The 21401-nt window shown below is 42.6% G+C and overlaps 1 protein-coding gene across 9 annotated transcripts in view; it reads left to right on the top strand.

Moving 5' to 3' along the window:
* DMD (dystrophin) overlaps positions 1–21401 on the top strand; it is a 1935994-nt gene that overhangs the window by 515025 nt on the left and 1399568 nt on the right. For all 9 annotated transcript variants that reach the window (XM_043505382.1, XM_043505371.1, XM_043505378.1 and 6 more), the window contains exon 8: positions 19102–19283. In XM_043505382.1, coding sequence (XP_043361317.1) covers positions 19102–19283 — 182 coding nt within the window. The remainder of the gene's footprint in view (positions 1–19101; positions 19284–21401) is intronic.

The raw sequence follows: 21401 nt of genomic DNA, 5'->3' as shown, positions 1-21401 counted from the left end.
GTACACACTTTGCTTATCTGCATAAAATATTTCCAGATATGCATCTTTATAAAGCTCTGCAGATCTGTGATTATTTCCTGTGATCACTTTCTCCATCTTTTTTTTTAAACTACATGAAAAATGTCTGTGTTGTATGCTATGCTGCATATGACATTTCTTATCTCAAGCAATATTGTGCTCCCTAATCCATTTTCCACTCCTTTCCTGCCCTGTTAAGTCTTGCCTTTCTTTAGACTGACAAATCGGGAAGCTCTCTAGGAAATACAAATGCCAAAGTGTCAGTTGTGCCATTCATATTATATTACAGTTGTTACATATTTACATGCATTTCTCCAGTCTTGTTTCTGGTGTGTTTCAGAGTAGCAGCCGTGTTAGTCTGTATTCGCAAAAAAGAAAAGGCATACTTGTGGCACCTTAGAGACTAACAAATTAATTGAGCATAAGCTTTTGTGTGCTACAGCTCACTCATCCGATGAAGTGAGCTGTAGCTCACGAAAGCTTATGCTCAAATAAATTTGTTAGTCTCTAAGGTGCCACAAGTACTCCTTTTCTTTTTTGTTTCTGATGTGGTTTGTTGGTTTGCTTTTCAACACCTGACATTTCTTTGCACTGCCTATTTTGCTTTCTTTTCATTTTAATGGTCATCCATTCTTTTGTCCACAGACATTTCACAATCTGGGTATCGTTTACAGCATAAAGCCTACAATTTACTGAACAAACGTATACCATTATAAACAAATGGAGGGAAATGAATTTAATCTTTTCAGCAGAGGGTGGCTGTAGCTGCTCAGCCTGAGCAGAAGTCACTGCTCTGATTTGGCAGACCCCAAACTCAAAATGGCTACTCACCCAGAGATAAGAGCTAGCAGGAACTCGAGATTTCTACCTCATAACCAAATTTCTAAATATCTCAGTTTTCTTTGTTCTGATTCAGAACGATAACAGATTTTTCAAAATTTCTCATGAACTAAAAATCAGAAAAGCAATAATTTTATAAAACAGTGTTACATGGTGTTTCTGAAATGAACTACAGTTCCTGAGATCCTAGCAGCTACTGACTGAAATTCACATTCTTGTCATTTTCACTGCTGGTCTTCAAAAGCAGCAATGAAACCTCCAAGACTGTCAAGTTCAGTCAGTAGCTGCTGGAGCTTCCTGGTTCTGGGGCAATTCCTCTGTGTAGAATGCACTGGGACTGAGGACTCCAAGGCTTCAAGACTCCCAGGCCAGCTGGTTCCCAGGGCAGCACAGAAAGCCAGATGGCCTGTGAGTCTTGAAGCACGGAGTCCCCAGCACGGGGTCCCCAGCTCAATGCAGTTTGTTTGGCAGTGCTGCCCTGCAGCTGTTGGCCCTGGACTTCCAGGCTCTCAGCTTTATGACAGAGTTTGCAAGCCCTAAGAGCGCTCAGATTTTCCAAACTCCTGGCTTCATGGCAGGGAGCTTGGAAGCATTGAAATCCCTGGCTCCAACAGGAGTTCTTAGGACTTCCACACTCCCAATTGCAGATCCAGGAGCCAAGTCCTTGTTAGAAGTTGGGCTGCAAGACTTTATAGGCTTGTAGCTTCATGGCAGCACCAACATGGGGTGGGAATGGGGCGGATGACTAAGATGAATATTTCCACTTTAATGTTTTTTGAGTTGTTTCGGGCAACTTTCTTAATTTTTCTAATTGGTCTCTTGCTTTTACATTTACATGTTTGAAAAGATTTCAGTCCAGATCCTGGCCTCACTAAGGCTACATTGTGCTGCTCTGAATCCCCAGGTGGCATAGAGCTCAAGATAGTCCAGGTGTAAGGGATGCATGGCTCGGAAAGGCTGGAACTCACTTGTGCTCTAGTGACCCCTGACTGCTGTAAACACGCTTGTGCTACGTGCAGCATTTATAGCACTTCTGCTTCCTGTTCTCACCACCTGCTCCCCAAACTATGGCCCAAATAGGCAGTCCGAAGAATCTTCCTCATATCTTTCATTAGATACACTTGGAACAGAATTAATGACAATTAATGACATACAATTCAAAGTTAAAGATGGCAATTCTCCTCTTGTCGTCTCTACTTTTGTTGAAGTGATTCAGACCTCAGGTGCCACCTGACACAGGACTAACCAACTAATGCGCAGTTAGGATGAATATTGTACTGGCACACCATTACACAGTTTCCTGATTGGTTGAATTAAAATGAATGTACAAATAAAACAAAGGATTTTTTAAAGAGTTCCTATTGTCTCTGAAGCTCGTTATCAGCTCCTTTTAAAATTATGGTGTTGCAGAGAACAACTTCAATTTGTGACTGACAGACGCAATGTTCTGGTTTTGGCGTCAGATATGAAAACAATGATTTAATCTAAATTCCCAAATGACAAAAAGTTAAAAACATGCTTTTCTTACCAACACCAAGAGTTTTAATTATTGTGAATGTATGTGCTGAATTGATGACTGAGTCTGAAGAAATTCTGTAAAATATTTTCAATCTGGAAAGTGTGAAGAACCGTGCAAGGAGGGAACGGAATAATATAAAAAGATATTTAATTCTGGCATTTGTGGGCATTCCTAGGAGAGTATAAAATAATAGTGTAGCTCCTACAGCGAAGCAGTGATTACAAAGCATTGCTTATGCCAATATTTTCAAACTTGGTGCCTAAAGTTAGGTACTGAGCCTGGGATTTGCAAAGGCATCCAAGGGTGTTAGGTGCCTACCTTTCACTGTAAGTCAGTGGGACATGTGTGCCGAACATTTGTGCCTTAGAAAAACCTTTTCCCTAAGTTCATAACTGGGTACCTAAATAAGTGTCCCAGTTTTCAGTGGAACTGAGCTTCCATATCTTCTACTTATTTTGGCCAGGATTTTAACAGTGGCCTATATTTAGCCTCCTAATTACTTATATTTCTGCCTAACCATCAATTTAAGCCTAACTTCAGGCATTCTGTTTTGAAACTCTTGGGTATCAGTGCTTCTAACATCCCTCTTGGTACTTCTGCCTCGACTCCACTGCACATCAAGGTTTACATGATTAAAATAAAACTGGTATGCACTTCCTGAGTCCTCTGTGACTTCCATATTCTCTCCTTCTGTTCTGCAGTTGTCCTCCTTCAAATCTTTGCCTAGCCCAGTTTCCTGGTTGCTATGAGAGGTTGAGGGTACTCTTGTCCTATTGCTCCTCTCTCCATTTTTTGGCTGCTTCGGGGGCAGAGAGCTTTGCTGATTTTTGTCAGTGTCAATTCAGCCACAGATAGAAAGCTCTGAACAGGAACAGAGGCACTGGAACTTACTCTCTCTGGACGTAGGGAGACAATACTGATTCTGTTTGCCCTCCTTTCAGGTGGAAGGGGATATTTGAAACCATAAAAGCTAGAATCTTTTTGTTTGTTTGTTTAAAGAAAACTTTGATTCTGCAGAAGGTGGTGGCACTCTCCTCAGATACCTCCCTACTTAACTTGGGTGAATGGATTATCCAGACCCTGCAAAAAGGCGTAGCCTGAAGAGTCGCTGCAAGGCTCACCGCCCTGCGTGACCACTCTCCAGAAATTTAGAGTGTACTGTACTTTGGTTCATTCTTTAGCTTGCTTGTACTTGGTGTTAACGGTGTCAGCTGCAGTAATGTATATTATGCAGAAAACTATGCTTTGGGTACTGGTCTGTAATCAGTGTGTTCATTCATACATGTTACTAAGAGCAACTCTTAGAATACCATAATCACTCCTGTTCTGGACTTGATTTTAACTGGCAGCCTCTCTGTCTCCTCTACCAATGCCCTGGAGCCACCCTGCCCCACTCTTCATCTTTGAACACAGAAGGAAGGTGGTTTCTTCTCTCCTCAGTCCATTTCCATAGTCTGTAACCATAGAATATCAGGGCTGGAAGGGACCTCAGGAGGTCATAGAGTCCAACCCCCTGCTCAAAGCAGGACCAATCCCCAACTAAATCATCCCAGCCGGGGCTTTGTCAAGCCGGACCTTCAAAACCTCAAAGGAAGGAGATTCCACCACCTCCCTAGGTAACGCATTCCAGTGCTTCACCACCCTCCTAGTGAAAAAGTTTTTCCTAATATCCAGCCTAAACCTCCCCCACTGCAACTTGAGACCATTACTCCTTGTTCTGTCACCTGCTATCACTGTCATCTCCTAACCATGCTTAAGAACAATTTTTTAAAAAAGGGAAACTAATATGCAGGGAAAGGGAAGGGATTAGATCAAATTGTGTTCTGAATATATATATATATATAATATTTTCAGAACACCCTTGAATTTTAAAAATGAATAATATTGTAGTTATGTCCAATGTTTGCTTAGAAAACCAGTATTTCCTAAATACTGTTTTTTTAAATATCACTTACCAATAGATATTCACCATCTGACACTATTACTAGAAGTTTTATTTAAAATTCAAAAGCAGATAAATGCTAACTATATAGGCTACCTATTGGACAAAATCTAGAAAAGAAAAATAATCTGCCCTGGTCTTCTATGAATTCAGAATAAAGAGGAAAAAATCCAAACATACATTTAAAAGGTTATTACTAAAGGATAGGTTAAAATTGCACTTGTGAACCTTTCTCCCAAAGGCTTTATAGATTCTTACGGTTCACCAACCAAATGCCAATAGACCAACCCACCACAGCCACCTTTGCTGTACCTGCTGCTGTTCCTGTGTCTAGCATTTCTAATCCACTCTCCATCAAAACAGAACAATATAGTGTCAGAACTCATTGCTAATTGCACTAGTACTAATATTAAACAAAACACCAGCTTCCTGTCTGCTGCTGTTACTTGTGCACTGCTACTCAAACAATTAAATGACAAAAATTTGTGTTAATCAATTCAGCTCCTATTAAATCTGTGACAGAAGAGTTCAGAGTTATGTGCGGAATTCTAGGCTGAATCATGTTTGTTTCATACAGGCACAACTATATTGAATGCAGAGGGATCTACTAAAGAGAGAATCATAAGTATACACAAGGGGTGGGTAGGAGCTACAAAGCTTGGATCTAAATTTTCACAGGTTTGAGGTATTGGATATGGTGTTTTGATTTCAACCCATCTCTTACATACAAACGTAGGAATGAATTCTTACTTGTCATTCTGGTTGGCATACAATCTATGTTGATAAACTGGAATAAGGATTTTTGCTAACTGTCCTTCTGTTGCCACATAACTATTTACTTTATTTGGGGATTACTTTATTCTGGGATTCTGGCTCATTTCTGGTCCAACTTAGTAGTGATCAAAACTATTACCACCAAATGGGTTTTGGTAGCATATCTGAAATCTGTTGGTAGTCTCAGAGTCTCCTAAATGGGTAATCACATAAATAAATCATCAGGCAGATCTGCCCTGGGGTGTGAGGCATTTGGTGTATCTTTAGAAAATCCCAGTCTAAATTCATTGTTCCCGGGGCAGGAGTCTCTTGCCCCAATAACTGAAATTCATTGGAAGATCTGTAAATGAATCTTGATCTGCTTCTGAAGAGATGATATTTTGGGGTGAGGGTGAAGCATCACTCAAGCTTCAGGACAGCCTTACCAATCTCCATTATCCTTGAATTCATACACCTTGCCTGGTATAAGTCATTTATATTTTAATCCTGTCCAGCAATTCATGTTACTCTCCTGTGATTGGCAGTAAACTTGAAAACAGTGTCCTGGGATTTAGGTAATGAATTTTTATGCTTACCTGTCTCGGAGGTGTTTCAAGGCTGTCCCTGGCAGCTGGCTAATCAGACTTTGCTCAGCCTGATTAACCAAGATAAGAGTATTTTTTTAAAGACATAGTTTCATAATAAAACTGTACTCATCTCCTCCATCTCAAGATTAAGGCATATTGGAAAAAAATTCCTGTAAATGCCATTATTTTTGTCTGTATTTTTTAAAAAGGACTTTTTATTCTCTGCCTTCATTGACAAGAAGCCTGAAAATGAAATTCTGTGAAAATAAAGAATATTCTACAATTGTTAGTAATGTTCTGGGGGGAGGGTTGAGGAGGAAGTACGAACTCCAACTTTTCAGAGATAGGGAAATCAATCTGTTTTTTTTTCTGAAACACTAATGTTTTTCCGAAATTATTAACAATTTGGGGACTCTTGAAAGCAATCTTCACTGTGCTATTCAAGGATTAGGATGTGTAAATGCTGTTGCACCATTTATAATAAACGGAAAGCTCTCAGAAATTCATCTATATAACTTAATGTGTATATATTTATTTTTAAAGTTGCTGTGCTGTCTGTCTCAGAAAGACCTTTCTGAATCAAATAACTTCCTCCATAATGGAACACAGCACCTGCTTATTTGTCCTCAGCCTTCACATTGAGAGATGACTCCAAAGATTTCTTTCGAGACTATTAAGTAAAAATTGCTTATGACAACCAATGTCATTGTGTCCTGCTTTGCATTATCATCATTTTAAATATTTATACTATAATAATACCTAAGGCTCTCCAATCAGGACAGGTGCCCCAATGTGTTCAGCGCTGAACAAACATATGTGAAGACATAGTGCCTGCTAGGAAGAGTTTACATTATAGAAATTAATGTTTCACATACTTAAATAAGATTGACCTTATCTCCAATGTAATGTAAATTGATTTAATTATTGCATATTTTGAAAGTTCCTTCTAAACAGCTGTATTGTTTTCAAAAGTGCCTAAATCCCATTTTCAAACTTGACTTATGCACTTAGAGGCCTAAGTCTCATTGACAGGTTTCAAAGTAGCAGCTGTGTTAGTCTGTGTCCGCAAAAAGAAAAGGCGTACTTGTGGCACCTTAGAGACTAACAAATTTATTTGAGCATGCATCCAATGAAGTGAGCTGTAGCTCACGAAAGCTTATGCTCAAATAAATTTGTTAGTCTCTAAGGTGCCACAAGTACTCCTTTTCTTTAAGTCCCATTGGTATTCACTGGAAGTCATAAACATTTGGTAATTATCATCAGAGCTATTAATTTACTCCACTTCAGTGCTATGTATGTATTAGTATTTTTAAATGGGAGCAATCTATTTGTATGGTATAATATGCCCTAAAAAATTACATGAGAGGTAGAATTCATGGAACACTACTTTGAACAATTGCGTGTTAAAGCAACTTTGGTAACCCAGAATTTTATGTATTGTGTAGGAATTTTTCAGTTTTAGTTTTCTTTATTTCCTTCTTAGTGGCTATCTGACTTCTGTAGTTGGAGATCAGGGGGATTTTCACATTTACAGAACTCAGAATTCAGCTTTGCTTCTGCCACCTGTATAATGCAAAATGTTTCAAAATGAGGTTCTCAAAATGTCATTAAAAAGTACAGAATGTGCTTTAGTAGTTAACATACAATAGCAAAGAGTTACCTGTAATGTATCAAATCTTTCTACTTCTTGAAAGTTACTCTGCCAGCAGGTTGATACCAAAAGTGAATAGAATCAACCCCCAAATGAATCTAGGCATATATTTGTTCAGGGGATGGAGAGGAAAATCTTAATTTTGAGAAAGGAGGATGTGCGAAGACAGGGACAGATGTAACTAAAACAGGGTTTCTCAAACTGGAGGTTATGACCCTTCAGGGGGTTGCTAGGTTATTATGTGGAGGATCGTGAGCTGTCAGCCTCAACCCCCAAGCCACGCTTCACCTCCAACAGTTATAATAGTGTTTAAATATAAAAAAGTTTTTAATTTATAAGGGGTTCACACTCAGAGGTTTGCTGTGTGAAAGGGGTTACCAATGCAAAAGTTTGAGAATCACTGAACTAAAAAATTCTTCCATTTAAGATGCCATGCCTTGAAAAGCCTATGATTCACTATAGCCAAAGCTCATTTTAAGAATTGGAAATGTTAATCATTTCTATAAATATTTGTAATTTATACACACTTCTATAGAACTCTAATGTTATAAAATTCTGGATAGCGTTTGAGTAGGATTGTATACCATTTTCTAACTCAAAGGTTATTTAGCTTTTAAGCACTCTGCTCCCACCTCCACTGATTTCTACAAAATGTTCCTTTCAACCAGAAATATGTTGTCTGTTGACAGAGGATAACTTGTTGACAAAATATGAACTGCCTATGACAAGCCACTTATGAAACATGAGGCTTATAAAATTGGCTGGTATATCACTCTATGAAAAGCCTGACTTCTTTTTGACATTGGATACCACCAAAATAGACTGGCTTAGAAGCTCCCAGTTTCATTTCATTCAATAGTCCTCAATAAGAACAAATACATGGGTTAACTTAACTTAAAGCGACTTGCCACAGAAAATCAAAACTCTCAGATCCCTCTAAAATCTTAGCAATGCTAATTATTTTCTTAATAAATTTCACATAAATTACAAAGATCAGCTGGGAAGGCAGAAGGAGGGGATCATTTATTATTTAGGGTTTTCATCTGTTCTTTTTTTAAGTTCTGTTGCTGAATCCCAGATTATTTCTGCACCTGATGAACCATGTTAACCAAATAACTGAGTGTTCAAGAGGTACAACATTACACAGTATATTAAAATGAGTGATGAAATTAGCATTATGAGTTTCCACTTACTAGTACATCTCAGTGGCAGATCAAGGCTTTAGAACTAGCACACATCTGTTTTGCAGGCTACGTTTCCAAAAGCCACTCATGATTTTTGGATGCCACAATTTGAGTGTTCAACTTTTTCACCTTAAAAGGCTCTGGTATATAGAATGCAGGTCTCCGAAGATTATTTCCTATTGTGACAAAGCTGTAACCTTGTTTCAGTGGGTCCCATGCTTCCTGATGGATTTCGCTAACCTCAGAGGCTCACTGTCGCCCTCTGCGTAGGCTTGCGGAACCTCACGGATGGCGAACGTGAGGTAAGGCAATAGGGTATCCCAATATTTCCCATCCTGGCTCACCACTTTCCTGATCATGGCCTTGAGGGTCCGAATGAACCTTTCCACAAGGCCATCTGTTTTCAGGTGGTATAAAGAGGTCCATAGGGCTTGTATGTGGAACAACGAACAGAGGTCTTTCATCAGCTTGGACATGAAAGGTGTCCCTTGATCAATCAATATCTCCTTGGTAGCCCAACATGGGCAAAGATCTGTACTAGCTCCTTAGCTATTGTCTTGGAAGCCATGTTGTACAGGAGGACGGCTTCCAGGTACTGGATTGCATAGTCCAGAAGAACAAGCATATGTTGGTTGCCTTGAGCTGTCCTCTCTAGGGGCCCTATCAGATCCATGGCTATGCATTCAAATGGTACCTCTATTATTTGAAGAGATATCAAAGGGGCCCGCAAGTGTAGGCGAGGGCTATGTAGCTGATGCTCCGGACAAGAGGTGCACTGACGCCGGACATCTTCATGTACTCTTGGCCAGAAGAACCACCGCAGGATTTGTGCCTGGGTTTTCTCTACCCCAAGGTGTCCTCCAAAAAGGTGACTGTGGGTGAGGCTCAATATGGCTTTTTGTTGTTTTCGTGGCACCAGATGTTGTTTTTCTTGCTCCTGCATTTGCACCACATGGCACAGGAGATCTTTCTTCACTATAAAGTAAGGTCCTGGACCCCGGACTTCCCCATTCACGGGTATCCCATCTATCTCAGCCATTTCTTTCCTGGCATTATCATATCTGGGGTCCTCAGCCTGGTCCCGCCCGAAAGTCTCTCTCCCGGGACTAACCTGCCCAAGCTCCCAGGGGCCGGCTTCTGCTTCTTCCAACAGCTCGCTGCTGTCAAGGCTGGGGCCAGCCTCCAGCTTACTTTCCATGGTGGTAGTTTCTCTGATAGCTGCTTGTGTCCATCTGCCTGCTAGGGCAGTCTTCTGGCCCTGGGTCAGGATCCGGGTTCCCAAGGCCTTTGTGGCCTTCCTCTCTTTTTTTTTTTTTTTTTTGTCTTCTGGGTCTTTTGGGGGGCTGAGAACAGATCCTGAGAAATCTCAGTGAACAGTGGGGGTTGACATTCCCCCAGCAATGAGTCGCTGTCTTCAGGGTCCCCAACTCCCTCCAGCCTATCTGTGGGGAGTAAATTATCAAACCCTGGAAAGTCCCTCCCAATGACTACAGGATATGGTAGTTTAGGAATTACGCTTACTAGCACCTTAATGGAATTCCCCTGAATCTCTATCTCCATCAGGATGGTGGGGTAATGGCTCATGGCCCCATGCATGCACATCACTGCTATGCGTTTGGCTTCTAGCGGCTGGCTACTTTTTACCAGCTTACCTGATACGAGGGTGATAGCACTTGCAGAGTCCACAAGCGCTATAGTCTCTGTTTATCCTCAGTTTATCCTCATTGGCCTGATGTAGTTATGCGGGGCTAATGCGACCCCCGCAAGGTGGTTAAGGGAGCACGGGATCTCCCAGTCCCCCAAGTTGCATTGCATAGGTCCTCAGTGCTGGGATACTGTGCTGCTATGTGTCCCCACTCCCCACATGCATAACATCTATAATTGCTTCTAATCACTCCCCTATCACAGGGGGTAGGGGGCTTAGTCCCAGTGTTTCCCCCACTCAGGCCAATCCCTTTCTTCTGGAGTCCCCACTGGTTTTCTGCCCACCCCCCTTCTTCCACCTAGAACTCCCCAGGGGTTTGGCTATCCAACCTTCCAGGGGTGCTTGCTTCGAAAGGGGTCTTCCTTGGGTAGTCAGGTCAATTTCCTGGCTGTCATGCATCTTTCTACCAGCGTGATCATCTCATCGTAGGTGGACAGATTGTTCTGGCCTACCCATTTGCGGAGATTTGGTGGCAGTCCCCGCATGTAATGATCCATGACCAGGGTCTCCAAAATCTCCTCCGGGCTGTAACTGCTTCTGCACGAGGTAAATGAGGTCAAATAGCTGGGACCTCGGGGGCTTGTTTTCCTGGTATTTCCACTCATGGAACTTCTGGGCCCATACTGCTGCCTTGATCGTGCTAGGATCTCTGCTTTCAGCTAGGTATAGTCAATGGCATCCATGGCAGGCAGTCAAAATAGGCCTTCTGGGCCTCTCCACCCAAAAAGGGGGCAAAAATGATGGCCCACTGCTCCTGGAGCCACGCCTCATGCTGAGCAGTCCTTTCAAATGAGTGGAGATATACCTCTACATCATCTTCCAACATAGTCTTTGTCAGACAACCAGTGGCTCTCATGGTTCAAGTCTCCTTAGCCCCCCGGGGCTAGGTGGTGAGGATCCTCAGCTGGTCCACTACCTCTCGCAAGAGGGCATGATCTTGTGTTGCCTGGCCCACTAGTAATTGATTGGTTTCCTCCTGAAGCCACATAGACTCCTGTTGCACCATTGCCTGAACCCGGGTGGCCTCCTGCTGGGCTGTTGGGGCTTGTAACAGAGCTCTTACCACCTCCTCCATTGTGGTACAAAACAAAGAAACAAACAAAACCCCAAAACCCCAGTGTACTTTTTTTCTTTTAACCTCTTTCTTCCACCATGCTGTGAACGATGATCCTACCCCTAACACCAGTTATGACAAAGCTTTGACCTTGTCTCAGTAGGTCCCACACTTTCTGGTGGATTTTGTTAGCCCTTCTCTCTCTAGAGGCAAGAGTCACAGCCTACTGATCCATTTTCATCATAAGCCAGCAGGGAGGTGAGGGGAAGCTACCTTCCCTCGCACAGTCTCTGTTGTCTCCCATTCTCAGTGATTAATCGGGGAGGGGAGGAAGAACCCAGGCCTGCCCTCTACTCCAGGCTCCATCCCAGGGACCCTAATCGTTATAGCTATGGTAGCTGACTTTTTGGAAACAGGACGTGTACAATTCCCTGGGCCACTTCCTCAATATCTATTTCACCCTTACCTCAGGGCCTCCTTCCTTGTGCCTGATATGGTTTCTACTGCTCAGTTTCTCCAACAGCACTGCTTCCTCCTACAGCTCCTGACATGAACACCCACCTGACTAACTGGGAGGCTTTTAACTAGTTTCAGCCCACCCCTGATTGGCTTCAGGTGTCCCAAACAACCTAGCATTCTCCCTGCCTTCTGGAAAGATCTTAATTGGCCCCAGGTGTCTTAATTGACCTGGAGCAGCTGCAATTTGCTTATCCTGGTAACAGGGATTTGTTTAGCCTGGGGCTAATATATCTGTCTCCCACTACTTTACTGTAGCCACCTGGCCCCATCACACTATGTAACACATTTCAAGTTGCCCTCCCAAAATCACTAGTCGCTTTTGAAAATGTATATGTATCCAGCAGTAGTAGCTTTTCAGCAGTGACTTGAAAAGGTACATTGAAGTTATAACGGGTGAACTTCCCAGAGTCTGAGAACAGGTTTTGAAAACTGAGTGAAGTCTTCTTGAGCCATAGTATTTGGTTTGTGTTATTTAAGGTTGTAACTGTTTCCATTTTTAATTCTGTTTTGACTGCTAGTCTAACTTTTTCAATACATTCTTTTTAGTCTTTTTGTCTCTAGCCTGAAAATTTTGGGGATAGTTTGAGGCTATTCAGAAAGGGCCATTTCTGAACATAAGATGAGTTGTTAATTTTTTTGTTTTTGTTTTCCTTGTCTTAAGGATCTTAAAATTGTCTACATATCTGGTGGTACTTTAAAGCTCCGCTAGGCAAATAGCTGATTAAGAGAATAGTTTTACTCATGTGTCAGGGCAAAATCTGAATGCAATAGGGTAGCACAGGTTAATGGAAGGTTAATGGAATGTTTTCTGTAGGAAAACACTCTCGCTGTGATGATTCAAGAGTTGGGCATAGAGTTTAGAAGAAAGAAAAGAACAAATACAGCCAGATTGCCTTTCAGATCCCGAGTTAATTTTTCATGTCTGGCAATAGATGATCAACTATTTCTTGTGACTAAATAATCCACAGATTGTAGCCTCTTTCCTCCTGATTGCCAATCTGTCCTGATATCTGCATATTGTAATTATTTGTGTATTTGCCGAATAGAATGGACAAACCATTTTCAGCATATGGGTATAAGGATGCGGGGACTAGGACCTAGGATTGCAGAGCCTGGGACCACTGACAATCTCATAGTGCCATGCAGAGCCACATCCAGGAAGTACTGTGGATAATAGGTGCCATGGGAAGTACCACCCAAGTGAGCTAGAGTGACAGGAACTTTTGGCCCTCTGTTGTCCAACTGCCCTATTTAACCTTAGAGGGTTCCCCTGGAAGTTGTCTGGACAACAATTTAAACTTCAGGCCTCCTGCAACTCCTGACCTCTGGCTTCCAATCATAGTCTGACTCTGACCATGATGCTTGTTTTCAGACTCTAGCCTGGTAATTCCTCTCCTCTCCAATTTCCAACCCCAGCCTAACTTTGACCCCCACTCTTGTTCAATGAACCTGGCTCTGGTAATTCTTCTGACTCCGGCTCACTGACTACCATCCCTGACATATGGACTCAAGCTCAGCTGTGACAGCTAGGCCAGAGCGCTTACGTCCTGGTACATTACAGTTTGCCCAGATCCACTTCCAACCCCTCTATAGAAGCCCTTAACAGGGATATGGAATGGGTGGAGTCTACCATTATCCACAGGACTCCACAGGGAACCAGGTCTGCAGGAGTGGGTCACTTAACTCCAAACTGAGAATCATCTACTACGGTCCTAAGTGGCGCAGCTTCTAGAGGAAAATCACTCTGTGAGCAGCTTGCAATGGTACCTGGAAGAGAATTCTCTGCTCGGGCTGTCCCATTACCCAAAGGTTTTGGAAACCACCAGAAGTTCAGGGGGTTCCTGAGTCAGTGCTGTTGAATTTTCCTGCTCTGCCCTTGAATATACCAGGCCAGGGTGGGACTTAGTAATGAGTTGGCTAGCTGGAGAAGTTGGCTAGCTGGATTGGGCCTCTGCCTGCTGGAGCAGGACAGTGGACTAGAATGCCTTCCTGCAAGCATTTCCTGCAATTTTCCACAATCCTCATTGTGGTCGCTCAGCGGAAGCCACACTATGAAGGCTTCAACAAGGGGAACGGCTAGGTGCCTCATGTCCAGTTCCATCGATTTTCAGCTAACATAGAGTGGAATTGAGGCAGCCCAACTGAATCACTTTCGGTATAGACTTAGTGAGGAAGTAAAAAATGAGCCAACCCATGTTGAGATTCCAACCTTCTTGAATGCTTTCATTGATCTCTCTCTTTGCATCGACAACTGGCTTCGTGAGTGAAAGGAGAAGAGGAGGGGAAACCTGCCACTACTTTATTCGTGCCAAAAACCCCAGGTTCCAACTACGCACTAGTGCAGGTTGATCTGGGTCACTGATGGTTGACCCTGGAAGAAAAGGAATGGTGATGTCATAACAACATATGCTTTTATTGTGAAACACCAACATATGTCATTGCCTCTTGCCCATTTTGGATGTTGACCCAAAAGGAATTGGGAAATGAGTGAGCCCAGGCTATATGGGGCCAGCCTGGGCACCACCAAAGCACTATATTCTGACACTATCCCTAGCCCTCAAGAGAAACCTGATCCAGGATACCTGGGTCCTCCCCACACTTATGAGTACAAATACAGTTAAATACCACAGATGGAGCCAAATTGATTTCCCCCTCAGTGGGCCCTGATTAATTCCAGGTCTACCAGTAACTTCATAAATGGTAAAGCCACTTGAGTGCTACAATTCCCACTCAATTTAAAGCTTACATCAGTCCTTGTAAAGATGATAGATCAGGGGTCAGCAACCTATGGCACGCATGCCAAAGACGGCATGTGAACCAATTTCAATGGCACACTGCTGACCCCGGCAGATAGCTGCGTTCCATTAAAAATCCTGTCCGTCCCGGCCTGCTCCTCTCCACCCACCCCCCGCCCACTGCTCTCTCCTTGCAGGGCAGGCAAGTTTCCCCCTCCCCATGCCTCTTCCCCCAGCATGCTGGGTTTCTGCCCCTCCATCTCTCCCTCCCTGCCACTGATCAGCTGACGGCCCTTGTTACGAAGGGAGAGAGGGAAAAGCGGAGCCGCAGCATGCTCTCTGCTCCTGAGACCTTGGGGAAGGGGGTGGAATTGGCATATCCCCTCCAGCCCCCTGCCGTGAGCTGCTCAGGGCAGGGGGCTGGGAGTACCCCCATGGCCCCAGCCCACACCTCCAGCCCTCTGCCCTCACCCCTGCAACCCTTGACAACCCCAGCCCTGACACGGCACCCCTCACACATAACCAGCCCCCCACCCTGACTCCTGCACCCTCCTCACACACCCCTAGCCCCCTGCCCTGACTCCTGCACCCTCCTCACACATCCCTAGCCCCCCCACACCCCATGCCCTGACTCTTACACCCCCACATCCTCACCCCCAACCTGAGCACCAAACGGGAGCTCCTGCACACACACCCCCACACACGTTCCACCTGCACCCCTCGCACCAAATGGGAGCTGCCCAGTTAAGCACTCCACACCCAAACCTCCTGCCCCAACCCTGAGCCCCTCCCTCATTCTAGCTCCTGGCCAGACCCTGCACTCCAACCCCCAGCCTTCTCCTTCACTCCCAGCCCTGTTCTCAGCACACTCCCACCCTTATCTCAGTGCAGAGAGAGGAAGAGAATGGCTAGAACTAGGGAGAAGATAGGTACTTACTCTAGGTGGATAGGGCTGGGACCCCAGACTGGCAGCGGGCTGAGCAGGGCTGGCAGCCAGTACCCTGGCTGGCAGGAGCCGGTGGACGGAACTCCAGACCGTCAGCGGTCTGAGCGGCAGTGGGCTGAGCCGCTCAGCCCACTGCTGGTCTGGGATCCCGGCTGCCGGCCCCGCTTAGCCCACTGACAGTCTGGAGTTGTGGCCACTCAGCCCACTGCTGGCCTATGTGAATGGAACTCCAGGCCGGCAGCGGGCTGAGGAGGCTGGCGGTGTAAGATAAGCATTTAAATTTAATTTTAAATGAAGCTTCTTAAACATTTTGAAAACATTTTGAAAACCTTGTTTACATACAACAATAGTTTAGTTATAGAGAGAGACCTTCTAAAAACCTTCTAAAAATGTTAAAATGTATTACTGGCATGCGAAACCTTAAATTAAAGTGAATAAATGAAGACTCGGCACACCATTTCTAAAAGGTTGCTGACCCCTGTGATAGATGGTTCCCTTCTGTCATTGGGGTCCATAACACAGGAAACAGTAACCCCAGAGGCTGTAATCCCAGCCTACTTGGTAAATGCTACAGTTCAATGTGATCCATTCTCCACACTTCCCTGTCCTTCTTGGCATTGCCTGTTTGAAGCAGCATGTGTCTTGCATCTCCTGGTGAGAGAAGAGGATCAGCTTTCACTCTGAATACTACCTAGGGGTCTGCCAGCATGCAGCCAGCTCCAACCTTCTGGTCCTAGACTCCTGCAGACAGTCAGAACTGACAGCACTTGTGGGGGAAATCTAGATCATGGCACCTAGCCAGAAGGCATCACACCCAACCCTGAGTCCCCATCTCTCTGAAAAATATTGGGATTATGCAGATTTTTTTTAAAAAAAAATACAGACATGCTACCTCTGCACTGGAATTATGACCGGCACGTAGACCTGCAATCTGGGGAGAAGGTCCCATGTGGAGGGATTTATGCAATGTCAATGCCCTTCATGCATACATCCAGGGCAACCTGGCCATGGGCTTTATCTGGTGCTTCCTAGGCTCTGGTCCTTTTTGTTATGACTAGACTAGGTGGCCTTGTGTAGACTAGTTGGCCTTAAACCAGGTGATGGTCCGAAACTGGTATCCCCAATCCTTAATCTTGGAGTTATTAGATCATGTGTGATCTGCCAGAATTTTCACCAAACTGGACCTCCAGGATGCTTACAACCTAGTGGTCCTCCGGGCTGAAGACAGATGGAAGACTGACTTTCAAACCCACTCTGGGCAATTTGAATATGTAGTAATGTCATTGAGTTTGACCAGTGCACCCATGACCTTTCAGTGGTTTGTGAACGACGTATTTAGAGACATCCGGGACCAGTATGTAGTCAATTATCTCAATGACATACTTGTATTTTCAGACAATCCTGAGCAGCATTGTTACTACATTCATTCCATCCTTGAAAGATTGCTGAAGCAAACATTGGAAAAATGACCGGTTCTCCACAGAATTCTTGGGTTACATCCTTTCCCCTGAGGGCATAAAAGGTGGACCTCCCAGAAGGCAGAGGCCATCCATCCTGATACTACCTCTGATCTCCAGTCTTTGACCCTGACTCTTGCATATTGATCTCAGCTCTGGTGATTCCTCTGAATCCTGCTCACCGACTACCATCCCTGACATTTGGACTTCAGCTCAGCTGTGACTGTTAGGCCAGACTGTGTACGCCCTGGCCCCTTACAATGGGGTATTTGCAAACTCTTCATTTTGACCATTTGTTGCTTGTGATGTGTGTTTAGTCATGTGGTATTGTATCTGCCATTCTGATTAGGTGACAAACCTTTTTAAACAGGAACATCATGAATAGCAAATGGAGAATAACACATCTTTCTCATGTACTTATATTTGTTCTTGGGGGAATATGGATATTCCTGTGAAAATCAATTTTGCCAGACGTTGAGGCAAACAAAATCCTGTGTAAATATTTGCAAATAGTGAATAAAAAGATATGAACAAGATGGAACCAAAATGCTGTTCAGAACTCAAAAATATTCACAAAGATTGGTTTTGGTGGGGTTTTTTGTTTGTCTTGTAGAATTCAACCAGCTGTGACTTGGAGTTAGAGAAAAAAATCATTTATATTTTAAAATGAGTATATTTGATCTTTCAATCACTGATACTGTAAACATGGAACTCAAATGCCATTTTCTGCAGTCACTTTTTAAGAGTAGAGCTGAACTTCAAAGTTCCAATATAATAAAACAATAAAAATAGATTCTACATAATATTTTGTCAAATATGAGTTTGTCAGAGAAATTGGACAATGTAAAACAAATGGTAATGAGTCAATGGAATAATTTAGTGGGCAATGCTAATTAAAAGAAAAAGTATACAACAAATGAGTTCAAATGCTTAAATCTTGGGGAAACAAGTGATTGAAGGCTGGAGAAAAATCAGAAAGGTGGAATCAAGATAAACCAAAGCTAAAGTTGGCCATGTTGGGCCAGATGCCCTTTGCCTTCTCATCAAAAATGTATGGAGAATTAATGTATAGTGTCTGCTCTAGTGCTTTTCAAATTCCAAGGAGGAGAATCAGATACCACCTGGTAGTGCTATTGCACCCGTGATAAGAATAAATGAATATGTGAACTGAACTTTCTCTGCATCTTAGAGCTCTTAGCTAACCTAGGTGAGATTTGACAGTAAAACCTCATTGCTCTGGATATCTCTTGGCCTTCTGCCAATGCTTATGTTTAAGCATTTTTGGGATTAATGATAAATTTCTTATACAACAGTCTTTTTATATCTTCATTTACTGAACTGAGTGCAGGAAGTAAATTTTAATGCCAAATAACAAAGTAGTTACTTGAAAGAGCTACCACATTACTTACATTTGTACAAATTGTTATTGACTTGAATGTTGGGTTAGATCAACCAACCTTTTTTTTCCTGCTGGCGTATTATGGCTATGCACAGAAAATCAGATCCACTTTGTCTTCCTGCAAAAGCATCTATGCTTGCTGGTAGTGTCCAAGTAAAGAGATGGAATGTGATAACTAGACTTATCCTATCACATCTAACATCCATAAACTTTGTTTTCATGAAATATCTTTCATGGACATCAAAAAGCTTAGGCTATGTAGAACAGTGTTTCTGAGGAGTCAGGGAATTCAGACAATGTGCATTCACCTTTTTCATTTACCTAATCAGCAGAAAAACCAGTGTTTTTTTTCCACAGAATTAAAGAGCATTAAAATGTTGTGTGTTCTATAACTATTAAACTACTAAAGTTGCCCATGTTCACTGCAACATTTACATGTTCCAAAAGAAAATGTAGCTTACTTGATTTTCTGTTCCTTGTCCTACTTAATGAAGGTCACTCAGTTAGACTGTACAGTACTTGCAGTTACACTGAAGAAGAATTACCTAAGAGAAATTTGTGTGAATGAAAAAAACAATTGCCATTTGAAACCTTGTCACTTTCTCATTGATATGCAAGTTTGATAGGAAAGTTTGGAGCTGAATATAATGCTCTAATTAGTCTCTAGAGAACTCACATGAACAATCGACTGCTCATTAGTCTGTCAACTTCCTTTGAAATTGATTGTTTTTTTTTTAATTGCAAACTCTCTAGTATGGAAACAGAAATTATCTATGTTAATATATTTTCCAGATATTGCAACTGCCTATCCAGATAAGAAGTCAATCTTAATGTATGTGACATCACTTTTCCAAGTTCTACCCCAGCAAGTCACCATTGAAGCCATCCAGGAAGTGGAAACATTGCCACGGCAATCAAAAGTCACTAGAGAAGAGCACCTACACTTACTTCATCAACAACGCTTCTCTGAACAGGTGAGTGTCACACTTCAGGGCAACTGCACTTGTTTTTCCAGTTAGTGGTCCACCAAGGCACCCATGCTCAGACATCCAGCTGTTGCTTCTCTTAGGTGAAGACCTGCATCTCTCTCCCTTCTGACCACAGTATTTCCAGGCTGTACTGTTTGTGCCTTCACTGTATGTTTCCCAGCAAAGACAGTCTGACTAAACACACCTGCTTGCTTTCTCTTCTGAGACTGATAACAGCATGATTGCTACATGTATAAGTTACTACACAGTTTTCTAAGCAAGTCCACTTTATTTTTAAGGTAAAAAGCATTACAGAGAAAATTATATCAAAAACAATAAAAGAACCTATATACATGCTAATAAAGCTTACCAGAGATCACCCAAACTCTAACATGGGATCTGGCAGTATAAGTCCTTCAACTCTTCACCACAGGAGAGTCCTTGTGAACTTAGAAGTTCATCACAGCTTTAGTTCAGAACAAGCACCCCCATGACAAGTTTAGTCTACCCTTTCATCTGAAGTTTCCAGAAGCAGTTTGTTAATGTCCAAACAGTCTCTCTCTCCAGGATGTATTTTCAAAAGGCTGAGTTTGAAGGGGAAGAATTTGAATTCCCCTCACCTCAAAGTATTTCCTGAGGAAATACATTTGACTCACATCATTCCAAAAAGGCCTTTGTATTTCCTTGTATCTTCCAGAGATTGCATTTATCTTGTCTTCCTGCTAAAGAAGTTCCATACAATCTCACGATAGTGTACACACATTTCAGTTTGTAAAACTAGAACTGCAAAAATGCTACCCTTAATTCAGTAAGGTTTGTCCAGGATCTTACAGGATATTGTCTCTCATAGTGAGTTCTTTCACGTTTCTGTTCACAACATGACAGTTTTAAGAAACATGACAGTTTCAAGAGGGCCAGAGACAGAAAGAGAGAGAGGGAAAAAAATCTGCAGGCATATCTGTAACTACAGTGAACAAATTTATCAAATATAAATATCTGCATAGACTTTATTTTGTATTGCTTTGCATGCAGTATTGGGCTGTTTTAAAGTAAAAATTCAGTGGATTTTTGCTTTGTATTTCTACTTTATCACCTCAGATATATTCTCTTCAAAAGCATGTCATTAATCAGGGATCGGCAACCTTTGGCATGCAGCCTGTTAGGGAAATCTGCTGGCGGGCCGGGACGGTTTATTTACCTGCAGCGTCCGCAGGTTCAGCCAATTGCAGCTCCCACTGGCCACGGTTCACCATTCCAGGCCAATGGGGGCTGCGGGAAGCGGCACGGGCTGAGGCATGTGCTGGCTGCCACTTCCCGTAGTCCCCATTGGCCTAGAACGGTGAACTGCAGCCAGTGGAAGCTGCGATCAGCCGAATCTGCGGATGCTGCAGGTAAACAAATCATCCTGGCCTGCCAGTGGCTTTCCCTGATGGGCCGTGTGCCAAAAGTTGCCTATCCCTGCCATAAATATTTTGAGTTTTGAGAAGGAACAGAATAAAAGGTAAGGGTGTTGCAAATGTTATTAAATAACAAGTATGGTTGCTTCTCTTTTTTTAAAAAAGTGCTGTGCCATTCTAACACATCAATAATCTAGACGATAGTAATAAAAATAATAATAATTTTTTAAATATTTAAATTTAAAAATAAATATTTAAATTTAATTTAAAAATAAAATAAAAATGTTGTTTATTTGAAGTAACAGACATAAGACATGGAATAATTGTTGTCTATTCTGTTGATTAAATGTGTTTTTATTGGTTGATGTTTAATTTAAACTCACTAGTATTTGAGCTCAGCTGTGCTCATCTACAGTTTGCCCTTTTAGATCACAAAAGTCACACAGGCACTTTCCCTTGTGCTTGCTGCCTCAGTTATGCTTCTGAATCTGCCTTCAGCCAATCTCTGCTGAAGTGGTTGGAGAATCTTAGACCTAATTTACTCACTCTATTGAGTTAACTCTGTGTCTTGCTTATGGGAGAATCAGTCCCATTCATGGTAGTTGACCTGATGAATGCTGGCTTCATTTATTCAGGACTTACTACCAGGTTACTTGTTTTCAGCTTTAGCTGGATTATCTTTCACTTAGTACTGGCATTATGCCTGGCAGCTCAAGCACGAATCTTT

Source organism: Dermochelys coriacea, chromosome 1 (assembly GCF_009764565.3).
Source record: "Dermochelys coriacea isolate rDerCor1 chromosome 1, rDerCor1.pri.v4, whole genome shotgun sequence".
Lineage (NCBI taxonomy): Eukaryota > Metazoa > Chordata > Testudines > Dermochelyidae > Dermochelys > Dermochelys coriacea.
This window is presented reverse-complemented; position numbering and strand designations above follow the sequence as displayed.